Source organism: Chelmon rostratus, chromosome 4 (genome assembly GCF_017976325.1).
Source record: "Chelmon rostratus isolate fCheRos1 chromosome 4, fCheRos1.pri, whole genome shotgun sequence".
Classification (NCBI taxonomy): Eukaryota; Metazoa; Chordata; class Actinopteri; order Chaetodontiformes; family Chaetodontidae; genus Chelmon; species Chelmon rostratus.
In genome coordinates, this window is record NC_055661.1 from 17,511,942 (window position 1) to 17,524,474 (window position 12,533).

The following is a 12,533-nucleotide window of genomic DNA, read 5'->3' on the forward strand; positions in this document are numbered from 1 at the left end:
CTTGACATTTGATAATGATAATGTCAGTGTAATGTATGTAAATAAAATTAAGGTGTGGCTAAAGCGCACGAGAGACGTGCTTTGGCGGTGTCGTGTGATCACTCAAGACCCCCCTTGTGGTTGCATGTGGAAGGTCACCACCGGAAGAAGGTCATCGAGACATTAGATTCAAGATGGCGACCCCCTTGTGTCAGTGCTACCAGGTGAGTGCATTTAACTTTTGCATGCTAAATATCAACACTAAAACACCACGAAATAAGAAGGGAGACATTACACGGTATTCTTGAACCGCCAGTTTTCTACTGATGGAAAGTGTCGAGTGACGAGTTTTTCGTTTTTCTGACCGGACTGTTAACATATCGTTAGCTAGCTACAGTTAGCTCTGCTAGCTACAGTTAATGTCCAGCCGGTGTTTGGACTCTGAAGCGTGGCATGAATCTTTCTCGAGGCAAAATGTCAACTTGGGTATCAAGCTGCATCATCTGACTATCCACCATGTCTTATAATGAACAGAATGTTCGTCTATTGATTGTAAACGCCATCACTTTATTGACTTTATTTTCTGTTCTTTCTTCCATCACTAATGACATGCCATTCAAATATTCTACCCCGGCGTTTCAGCTAAATATAACGAGGTTTCTGCGTGGTTAGCGAGCAGCATACTAAAGTTTGAGGGTGACTTTGTATGTTTGTCTCCAGATATGTGTGAGGAGAGGCTTGGTGGCATTCCCTTCCCCCTCCCTGATACTTCACAACAGACCCGATGTCTACAGGATACGAGGGTTCCTCGCGTGCTCTTCACAGGTACAAAGACCTGACATCAGCTCTTACAGCCACACCTGTGCGTGGATGTTCTGAAGCTGGACGTTGCAGGCTGTCTGCCACTGTCTTCCATCACTTGTGGTGAAGTTTGTCAGGTTGGATTGTGCTTTCAACCCCAACAAACCTCACAGCAGTCTGGGGGAAACAGCTTTATTGTGGCTTTTTGTTTTTGGATTGTGTTTGGATTGCAAGTTAGCAAAATAAACACATTCAGGTGCAAATATTAGGGACAATGACCTAAAAGTAATGCAGTCTGATGCAACAGTCCTGCAATAAGTCCTGCCTTCAGGAAGTTATAATGTTCAGTCATTGATTAAAATGATTAATAGAGATGTTGTTTCAACTGTATGGTCATTTTTTAAATGTTATTTCTTTAAAAGGGGCAGTGTACAACTCAAACATAACTCTCACTATTTGCCGCACTGTACCAGATTATAGCTTCAGGATAATTCTCATCTGTAGTCTCTTGAAAGTGCTGATCGGGCTGCAGCTCCTCACATCACCAGACTGGGTCTTCCATTGGTGTGTGTCTGTTATAGAGAATGCTGATTGCCCAAATGCATTGATAATACTTAATAATGACAGACATGCAGTATGGATGTCATTTTTATGATCTGATATTGGAATTAGTGTTTTTAGTGCTCTGAAGAAAGTGCAGATTTGCTGAAACATCAGCTTTTGGAATAAGGTCTACTACGCTGCACATCTGTCATTCTGAAAGGAAAACTTTCATTTTTTACAAACTGGACCTTATTTGTAGCATTAAATACGCCCATTTACTCACCCAGACAACTTTGGTGGCATTTGGAGTCGTTTTGAAGAAATTAGCCCCAGAGGAGCGGCGCATATATCCGTATAATGCGAGTACTCGGGGCACCCATGCACAGCCTCTATATTACGCATAATCTGCGGCGAAACTCGTTCATATTCCAATATTTTGTTATGATATGCTGGTGCTATTCCGCTCTGAGCCTGTGGTGGTATGTTATCAACATCTTGCGTCTCTAGACAACTACCTCTGACGTGGATGATGTCATTACCGAACGCCGCGCGCTGCGAGCAGCCAGCCACAACACGGCTGACTCTGCGGCAGCGGCAGCTACAGGTACGCAATAACGAACTATAGCTGTGCCAAACTACAGCTAAACTGGCCGACCGCCGGCTCAGAGCGGAATAGCACCAGCATATCATAACAAAATATTGGAATATGAATGCGTTTCCGCAGATTATGCGTAATATAGAGGCTGCGCATGGGTGCCCCGAGTACTCGCATTATACGGATATAGGAGCCGCTCCTCTGGGGCTAATTTCTTCAAAACGACTCCAAATGCCACCAAAGTTGTCTGGGTGAGTAAATGGTCGTATTTAAAGCTACAAATAAAGTCCAGGTTGTAAAAAACGAAATTTATCCTTTAAGTGCCTCTGCGGTCTTTTCAAGTTATTATACTTGTCCCTTACCTAAAGTTTATCAAGATGTCTGGTATAGTAGGGTTCACCTCCTCCTGCAGGTTTAAGTGCATAAGCAACCATTTGAATTTAAGTTTTAATATTAATTAAACTACAACAGACATGCCTGGAGGAAATTAATTGTGTGTGTTGTTTCTTATTCATATCAACAAGGTTTCTCGGTCGCCTCTTCTGCAGGTAAGGTATTTGTCCGGGGAGAGAGGTGGTGGAAGAAAAGGTTTCCTGGGGGAGTTTCTGGACAACCTGAAGCAGGAGCTAAACAAGAACAAGGAAATGAAAGAAAACATCAGAAAGTTCCGGGAAGAAGCCAAAAAACTGGAGGAGTCAGATGCATTGAAACAAGCCCGAAGGAAATATGTTAGTATTTGGCCACACACACACACACACACACACACACACAGCATCCATGTAAATATGAAACAATAGCGTTAGGTCTAAACACACACCCACGTCTCTACCCCAGAAAACTATAGAGTCTGAAACAGTGAAGACCTCCGAAGTTTTCAAGAAGAAGTTGGAAAACATCTCTGAGACAGTTAAAGAGGTAAATGTGACAGGCATCAATCAGATGCAGCCTTTATTTTAAATGTCATATGATAGTTATGCTGTACAAATTGATCCACTCACCCTTACAAGTTGTCTGTCTGGCGCTCTGTGTCTGTGTGTGTGGACAGGGGCTAGGGGAGGTCAGTCGAACAGAAATTGGGAAGAAAATCAAGGAGGGAATGGAAGAAGCAGCCAAAACAGCTAAGACCTCAGCTGAGAGTGTCTCTAAGAGTGGAGAGATGCTGGGGAAGACCGGTGCGTTCAGAGCAATATCACAGGTATGGAGTCACTGTTCTCACTGTGGAGCAGGTACAGGATGCACACTGAAACACAATCTTGAGCTCTTTTAAGTAAGGCAACTGAAAATGAGATGAATCTTTTTCATGGTTTGAAAACACACCATACTGTGATATTTCATTTAATCACCAATTTTGTGCGCTGCTCACTCTGTTGCCCTGTGACACAAATAATTTGTCATATAATGCCGTCCTTCTATAGAACCAAGTCAAGATTAAGGATAAAGGTAGGGACATAGATAGTAATGGACCTGTTCATCTGTTTTCAGGGCATGGAGAGTGTGAAGAAAGAGATTGGAGACCTGGGTCACACTGGCCCTTATCGGCCTCCTGCCAGACTCAGGAAGAGGAGTGAGTTCTCCTCCAAGGGTGCAGGGGATGACAGCAAGGTCTTCGAAGCCAACGAGTACGTGAGTGCCCTCTGCTTTGCTCTGATAGTGAGAGGGGAACGCCTCTCAGGTTCAGAGATAGCTAGCATCACTTATATGGGCGCAGACAGTCTAATCATTAATATTAAAGATACAGGAAGTGAAACTGACAAACTATAAAACTGAGAACTGAGAATCACATCTGGTCCAGTACCAGGAGTTTATCCAGCTTAATCTGAACTGCAATTAGGGAGACATAAAAGTTTTCAAAGATGAGCAAAAAATATAAATCCAGTTTTTTTTTCAGAAGAGAAACTGGCAACAGTGGTCATCAGTTCAGTTTCCCAAAGCTGACCCTTGATAGTATTCCCAATGTTTCCTTTACATTTACTATTTAACTGTTCTTGCTGTAAATACTGCAGTGTGTTCTTTTCTGAGTTAATATGGTTCAATGTGACGGTCAGCACGAGTTCAGCAAGTCAACAGGGACATCCGCTGTTTGAAGCTTTACATTGTGTGTTCCTCAGGGAAGCTATGGGTGTGGTGCTTCACAAAGACTCAAAATGGTACCAGCAATGGAAGGACTTCAAAGACAACAACGTGGTCTTCAACAGTAAGGACTACCTGTCCTCATCTGCTTTCTGTCTGTCTCTGTATCCTTGGCTGTATTCTTAATGGCGGAGTAGTGATGAGGTTAAAGTGGTGGGCCTGCTTGAACAGGTTGCAAGAATTTGGCTGAATCCACATCATACAGGGTGTCCTGAATGTGACACTGCACTTGAGCTCTGGTGAGATAAATTAATATTATGTGCATTAGATAGGGAAGCATTTTTGACGATTAATAATATTTGGACAGTTGAAAAAATTACCTGCCTTACTGTTAGTCATTGCTAAGTCCACAGATTTGCTGCAATGTAGATTTCTGTAGATATTGTTGCAGCATCAGCACTTTTTACTCAACTCCAAAGATAAGGTTGGGCAGTGAACCAATATATCAGTTTTCTGTAGTTGGCTAAATTTATGGCAGATTACTTTTTTGGCTGGTTTAAGTCAGCAAAATAATAGCTCCAATGGAACCGACAATCTGGCACTTCACTCACTGTCTGTGCCTGCACAATGTTTTACACAGAGTAAAACAACCCAACTGTCACTTTTTAGTGGCATCATGCGGTACATATTTTGTATTTAAGGCTTTTCATTTAATGCAGTGGAAGACTCACAGTTTTTAGATGCAAAATACAAAGGCCATGAGGTTCAGAAGAGTCCAGTACACTGGATATCGCTTGTTGCAGGGGTGAAGGTTTCTATTGGGAAAGTTTTGCACCATCACCAAACCCTGCTAAATACATGTGCATTTTGTTTGTGTGTGTGTGGACTGAGGAAATGTGAGTGTGTGTTTGTCAGGACATGTATTCAGTCACCCAGCAGCCTTTTGCTGAGCCAGTCAGTTTCTAGCCTTTTCATTCCTCCCATTGTCTAACCAGCAGCCCCTGTGGGATTTCACACTTTTGACAGGAAAAAAGATGTCTAATCTCTGAATACCAATTTACTACGAATTTGAGAAGATTTGCTGATCTGAGAGATTTTTTTCTTCTTCCGCCAATTCCCTCTGTGTACGTGTGTGTGTGTTGCAGGGTTCTTTGAGATGAAGATGAAGTATGATGAGAGTGACAACGCCCTCATCAGAGCATCTCGTGCTGTCACAGATAAGATGACTGACCTCATAGGTGAGAGCCCTCTGATTCGATAGTCTGCATTAAAGCTATAACAGCAAAGATACAACAGTTATGTACTCATGTACTTCAGGGTATCTATAAATTCTGAAAATGATGTTGCACAATATATGCAGTATGTTCTACAGCTTAAATGTATTCCTGGGTCATGCTACATGCCAGCTGCTTCAGTGGATATTTTTCGCTACACGTATCCTGTTGTTACTGTGTATTCTTCCTCATGTATGTGCGTTTCCTGTCCATCTATTCATGTGTGTTAAGGTGGGATGTTTTCTAAGACGGAGATGTCCGAGGTCCTGACAGAGATTTTGAAGGTGGACCCGTCCTTTGATAAAGATTCTTTCCTCAAGCAGTGTGAACGAGATATCATCCCCAATATACTGGAGGTATGTTGGACTGTGTCAGTGTTTGAATCAGCAGATCAAGTTAGGACGAATGTCAGACAATGTATATTTTTATACAACATTGACTTAGATTTTGTGACACCAGTCAGGGTAAGAGATACTTTATAGTTAAAGTTAAAACAAATTATGTACCAGTATAAAACATAGGTTGATCTCTGTGATGAGGTCTTGATGTACGCTTTCAGATGTATTCAGGAAGTTGTTGGGGTTTTTTTAAGTTGGTGTTTGCTCTGTCTCAATGCAGGCGATGATCAGAGGGGAACTGGAAGTGCTGAAGGATTGGTGTTATGAAGCGGTACGACCTCTCTCACAAACCCAATTCTGAGTTTGAAGTGCTGAATCATTGATGTAAAGACAGCAGTAAGATGCGAAATCGGTGTCCGTATTGCCTTCGGGTTGGCAGCCCTTCATAAAATGTTTGGTCATAACGTTATCTTCCTCTCTCCAGACATACAGCCAGCTGGCACACCCAATTCAGCAAGCCAAGGCCATGGGACTTCAGTTCCACTCTAAGATCCTGGACATTGACAATATTGATGTAAGTTATTACAGACTACGCTACACAAAATCAGTAATGAAGCCAAGTAATGAATGGCAACATAAATGCAGCAATTTTGTCAGCCATAACTGCTAAATCTTGAGCCATTCTAAACGTCTTAAATACTTGAATACTAATCTAAGAATCCTGTTTATTGGTTCAGTTAAAGTATATGCGTATCCTTCTCTCCAGTTGGCCATGGGGAAGATGATGGACCAGGGTCCAGTGCTGATTATCACCTTCCAGGCTCAGTTAGTCATGGTGATCCGAAACACCAAAGGAGAGGTGGTGGAGGGAGACCCCGTAAGTAACACACTTACACTCAAACAGAAACACAAAAACCGCTATGAGAACAGTCACTGAATTATCTGGAATCGGCATTGTAAAACACAACATATGTAAAACAGGTGGCATTTGTGCTGTGTAATGGAACAGAAACAATGCAAAGCTTTAGCTGGCACTTTATCACAAACGTGTTAGAACTTCTTATAAATGAGGCACCAAGAGAATGTTGTGAGACAAAGAGGCCTCTTTTTCCTCGTTGTTCGTGCCATTTATTTTCTTAGACCTGCGACTCAGACTAAAGCTTTATTGGTTGTAAATCAGCTGTGTAGTCCACTCAGTGCTCCTCAGGGACACCTGTGATTGGTGAAGAGGTCAAGGTATCCACTCAGTACCATGCAGCTGGCATCTGCCCAGTGTTCAGATTAAAAGACTACTGCAGGAGGATTAATGGTGGATGTACTGTTCTGCCTGTGTTTTATCAGCTGGATCCAAATGTCTGGACATCAAATGACAGACTCTGCTCTTATGGAGTAAAGTGTTTCGCCTCTCCCACACCCAGCGTCTCATTGTTGCTCCTCATCTGGTCACAGACTTTTAAATCATTTTGCCCTTTCAAACTTTTCTGGTTTAGAGGCACCTTGGTAGCGACTGGGCTGCAGCTAGCCCAAAAATAATGCGAGCGGCCACTCTGTGTAGCTGCTGGAAGCAATGTCACCATCTCAGACAGACAAATATGTAAAACCCTACATGGTTTACATCAGGCTAACATAACCATGAAACTGACTGTTTTTCTTCTATTCAGGACAAAGTGCTCAGGATGATGTATGTGTGGGCCCTGTGTCGAGACCAGGAGGAGCTCAACCCATACGCTGCCTGGAGACTACTTGACATCTCCGCCTCTAGCACAGAACAGATCCTCTAAGACTCTTTGGTACGCACAAAACACTCTCAGCCCGGGAGAGAACATAGTGTACCTGAACAGCCATGGAACTGGCTGGGAAGAAAGGAGGACAGGAGGATGGCACGTGGAGATGAGGGGGCATGGTCCGTCACAACAGAAATATTGTGGAGTAGTGTTGCTAAACGCTAGGTCACGTTCTCATTTTACTACACTGGCTCTGGATTCAGTCACTGCAGTCCCTGTTTTCCTCTTTGAATCCCTGACAGTTATTTCTAACCATTCCTTTGGCTCACACTAGGGGGCGGTAGACCACCAACAAGTCTTATCCACTGTACTTAGTGCAGCGCCTGTGTGGCTGTCCAATTGAACTGAAAGTTGGCATTTAAGGGATAAATGGAGTTATTTAATTGTTGCACTCTTTTGTTGTGAATATGAGAAAATGAAATCAAGGGAGCTAATTTGTAACCAAGCCCTTGAACATCAGGTTGGTGTCAGCATCTCAATAGTCTCAGAAGTCTCTGCCACCGTCCTCTGTCCCAGCAGTCCCTCAAACTCGCTCTCTTCCTCTCTGAGGCGTCATTATCTCGGCAGTTGGTGGTGTTGTGGCCAATCAGTGCTCTCTTAGATCCTCGTTTGTACAATAATAATCCGATGTAATTGTTAAACTTTTGAGAAAATCTATATTTATTATGAAAATAAAGATGACCCGTTTTTCACTCTAGCAGACATTTTTGAAAATAAATTTCTATCAAAATGTTTTACCTTCTGCCCTGCAAATGATTAATCTTCTCTTCTGACCTGGAGGATATTATGTGATTCCTTGTAGGGCAGCTGCTAATTATTTTTTGAATTAAATCCTCAAGTGGGATTTCAGTGTTTGCTATAATATTTCCTTCGGGAAAAATGCTCCTTCTGTGGATTTTTTTTCTTACAGTTGCATTTTCAGAGCAGAGCTAGAGCACTCATTTGCTTTGAGTGAAATTTAGCTGCCTTTGTAAACCCGATTGTTGTCAGTATGATGATTTTGACAGCTTTCTCGGTGTGGGGGACACACAGGAACACAAAGATCATCTTTTACCCAGACATAATTAGATTAAAAGTATGATTTATCTTTACCTCAGTGTATCTTCAGCTTTCAGACCCTACATTAACACTACGTGCCATCATACAGTTCTGTTCGCAGCTGTCAGATGACATAGCCTATGACCTTCATTGTTGTGGACGATTATAAGTCACTGCTACATGTGTTTGATGTGCCATGTCGTTTTTTTTTACATGCCAGAGCAATATGGCCCATAATCAACAACCCAAACCTCTTCTCTTGGACGAAACAGTGGTGGGTGCAAAGGCTAACTGGCATACCCATTTCACCAAATGTCACCAATAATCTCTCAGATTTGTCATCACATGATGGGGTCACTGTCTGCATGTGTTTGATCCTCTGACGGCTGTGTGGGAAAATACTGCTCCACCTATAGTGTGATAGCAAGGACAGATACACCACATAACCACCTATCTTCTGCGCAGATTAAATTGTGTTATTTTGTGTTGGAAACCTGTTTACCTCTGATTTGTTGCAGGCAAAGTTTCTATAGGGTCAGAGAATGTAGGTTTCAAACAAAGCTGCGTCACATTGAGCCTTTTTCTCTTATCTATAGCTTCATTTTCCTTCTAAGCATTCTTCCCATTTCCACTCTGTAAGATGTCATCACCTCAATTAAAATCTCTGAATTGCTATCACCTTGAGAGCTCAGTTTTTTATGCACTTATTTTGGTGTATTTTACACAGTTACACCCTGTTAAGTTCTTAAAGAGGCAAATGAAATCTGTCAAACACAGGGCTGGATCCCCCAGGGGAGTGTTTAATTCAGGACATGTGCTTCACCTGCAATGTGTCTGAGATGCTTTTGGTTGCAAGGTGCAGATGGGAGGATACCATCACACTAGAGTGGCTGTTCATTGTCCATGGCAGCAGTCAGACAGCTCAGTACAGATGGTGGGATGCAGAGCAGCATGCAGCGTTGCATTAATTCGGACTGGCTTGCTCTCACACAGCAGGATTGATTACGGCGGCCTTCGGTGGGAAGGTAGGGGGGTGGCTTTACAGACGGTCGGCACGTTGTGTATGCCAGCGTACTGTGCCGTGTACACGTGTGCATACTGTCATGTACGTCTGTACATGTAGACCAGCAGCTCCGCTATTCCAGGCCTGTCCTGGATGATGGATCCTCTCTGTTGCTGAGCCTTGCTGAGGCTGCAGCTCCCCAACGCAGGGCTGATCGCTCAGGATGCACCCCCACAACTCCCTCACACACACACAGCTCTCACCACAGGTATTCAGAGGAGCCACCCTGGAGAAATCACAACCAATGTGGTCAGCTGGATCCTATCAGACCAAGAGAAGATCTGATTGCACGTTTGTGAGTTTTCACCACAGCTTTAGTGTTGAGTTGACTTAAGATTGATTCACATCCCCCCTTAGCAGTTTGCAGAGTCTTAAAATTTGCTTGCTGAAGGTAATCCATCACATTAAATATTTAGTCACCTTCATTAAAGTTACACTATATCAATCCCTGTTGGTGGTTTGAAAAGTGTCTCTCGTTGGTGCATGCAAGCTCCCACTTGAGACATAAGAGGCTGGATTCTGCAAATCATTGCACATGCATATGTTAAACCTGGGAGACAAACATGTAACTACACCTGGCACATGAATGCCTTCGCAAGAAAATTACGACAAACTGAAAATGCCATTTGATAAAGTCTCTGCAGACTGATTTTCATGACATTCATGTCATTAACTGCGATTGTAAATTCAAAGTGGATGCCTGGAAGGCTGGGAATCAATCTGTGCTGTAAGGTTATGAAATGGAAAATGTTTGGTAGTAATGAAAAAAATATTTCAACAAGATAAAATATGCAAGTTAACAACCTAGTATGGTCATTTAATCTACCACCCTCCCAAATAATCTCCAAATTTAAACCTAACCTTAAAAAATATTCTAATATGGTTCCAGCTGAGTCGTGTAAGACCTTCAGAGAAGATCTGACTCGTGTTCTTGAATTTCCTTAATTGGGCACTTGAGAAAATGTCAGCTCCACCTTTGTGGAGTGAAGCTGTCAGTTCTGTCACCCCAAAAGGGGGCAAAAATAAAATATGAAGCTCATACGGACCAATTTCAATTTTAAATCAGGATCATTAACTATGCCTCTATCATATCCAGGAGACTGGACTCCTGAATAATTGGCAGTGATCAAACTGTTTTTTTTCAGGAACCCCAAACACAAGGTAACATTAGACGCCCTCTTAAATATAATACTAAACATCAGAAAAATAGAAACGAATGCTCCATTTGTTAGTGCAGATGCTGAGAAAGCTTTTGACTGCATTAGTTGAGAATATTGTTTTTGGTCTTGGAGCGACTTGGCTTTGCTAAAGAAAATAAATTAACAGCATTAAAGCCTGATATTGCGCCCCTACACAAGATGAAGATAAATGATTGTCTTACTGATCGCATAAAATTGGAAAGGTCCGCTCATCAAGGATGCCCCCTATTTGGTAAACACTCAGGCTTTAAACTTAACATACAAAAACACTTACATTAACACTTTAAAAACAGCCATCACTGTTCTCACAGGCAATTAAATACCTGGGGTTTGGTTAACATCTTGTCCTATTATCAAAAACAACAACAACTATGACTCCATCAACAGGAAAATTAAAGAGGATCTTAGTAATTGGAGAACATACTTACTGAATTGTAGTGCCAGAATTGACACTAAAAACACATCTATTTTACCTAAACTGTTGTATCTATTTATGTCACCACCAGGCAAAATCCCAACCAGTCAGTTTTAGGAATGGAACAAGCACATTTCACCATCTGTTTGGAGAGGAAGGAAACCAAGGATCATCATTAATGAAGGAGGTGGTACATCTCTCCCCTGTCTCAGAGAGCATTCTGCCTATTTAGAAACTACAGTTCTTTAATGTAACTAGTGAATATGAGGCAAAGTGGGAGGAGATGGAGGGCGAATGGAAGGGTATCCCAATACAAGCAATGATTTGAGATCACAAATTACTGATAACTTATCTGGACCACTTGATCCCCCTCATCTCAGTTACCTTACTCACCTGCTTTGACGTCATAAAGCAATTCAATTTGTGGACCCAGTGAGGAAAACTTCGATTGTGTGGCTGCAGTTCTGCACACCCACTGACGTGAGTGTGACTTTAGTTGGGCAATCTGCCAGAAGGAATAACAGGAAGTGACAGAAAATACTGACTGCAGCAACAAAAAAAGCAATCACTCAAAAATGGTTAGAGACCGATCTGCCTGCACTTGATAATTGGCTTGAAATCGCTAAAGAGGTTCAAGAGATGGAAAGATTTTCCTACTGAGACAGTCATATGAGTTATACGTTGCAAGGTAGATAAAACGGAGATTTGTTGGAGGCTTGAACCTCACTGCGTAAAATTAATCAATTCATCATTTACCTTCCTTTTGCTGTATGCTCTACAAATCATGGAAACTTATATACAAATTACACAGTGCTGTGTAAAGACCCCTGTCCATAATCCACAATATATAATGTTTGTAACTGTCAAAAAAAAGATCTAACAGAATCCAAGCCTTTTAAAAAACAACTAGTCCTGATGCCTAAACGACCGCTACATGCATGCATAAATGTTCTCTCTTTCTAGGTTAACCTCATCTTTCAAGGTTTCCCTCATCTCATCACACAGTGCATGCTGACTGCACCAGTGAGCATGCACACATGCACGTATGGGCTGTTAACATTTCTGCAGAGTGAACTCAGCAGGGACATTTTACTCTGACTGTCGAATACACAGAATACAAACGTCACTGTCTGAAGAGCAAAGAAGGTAACAGCCATGCAGCTGGCCCACCGGGGGCTACTCACACATCTACGTATATGTCTATCCCCAGACACACACACACACAGAAGTGGTGCTAGGTCAAGTCCCAAGGAAGTGGGGCAGAAGTGTCACATAGATTTTCTCACTTGACGGTTGAGCGCTGACATCCCGACGTGGCCGGGGATCCAGGTTGGCAGCTGCAGCAGGACTTACAAGCTGAGTGACATCAGCTCAAGAAGAAAGAAGTTCAAAACAAGCCACAAAACATGATCAACGTGAGTTCAGGAAACATCT

The 12,533-nt window shown here is 42.3% G+C and overlaps 1 protein-coding gene across 2 annotated transcripts; it reads left to right on the top strand.

The window, feature by feature from the left end:
• The first annotated feature begins 158 nt into the window (after positions 1 to 158).
• timm44 (translocase of inner mitochondrial membrane 44 homolog (yeast)) lies at positions 159 to 9,077 on the top strand. Of its 2 annotated transcripts, none has more exons than XM_041935557.1 (13): positions 159 to 203; positions 700 to 804; positions 2,443 to 2,646; positions 2,753 to 2,833; positions 2,964 to 3,113; positions 3,401 to 3,537; positions 4,027 to 4,112; positions 5,134 to 5,226; positions 5,494 to 5,618; positions 5,881 to 5,931; positions 6,085 to 6,174; positions 6,367 to 6,477; positions 7,262 to 9,077. In XM_041935557.1, the coding sequence occupies exons 1-13, from the start codon at positions 174 to 176 to the stop codon at positions 7,379 to 7,381; spliced, it is 1,383 nt and encodes a 460-aa protein (XP_041791491.1). In that variant the 5' UTR covers positions 159 to 173; the 3' UTR covers positions 7,382 to 9,077. The 2 variants fall into 2 exon arrangements, with proteins under 2 accessions (XP_041791491.1, XP_041791490.1); XM_041935556.1 differs by having other exon boundaries at positions 173 to 203; positions 2,467 to 2,646.
• Positions 9,078 to 12,533: the final 3,456 nt, after the last annotated feature.

Coding starts and splice junctions, on each gene's coding strand:
- timm44 (XM_041935557.1), top strand. CDS start 174: ATGGCGACCCCCTTGTGTCAGTGCTACCAG. Junction 4,113..5,133: donor CAACAACGTGGTCTTCAACA/GTAAGGACTACC, acceptor TGTGTGTTGCAG/GGTTCTTTGAGATGAAGATG. Junction 5,227..5,493: donor TAAGATGACTGACCTCATAG/GTGAGAGCCCTC, acceptor ATGTGTGTTAAG/GTGGGATGTTTTCTAAGACG.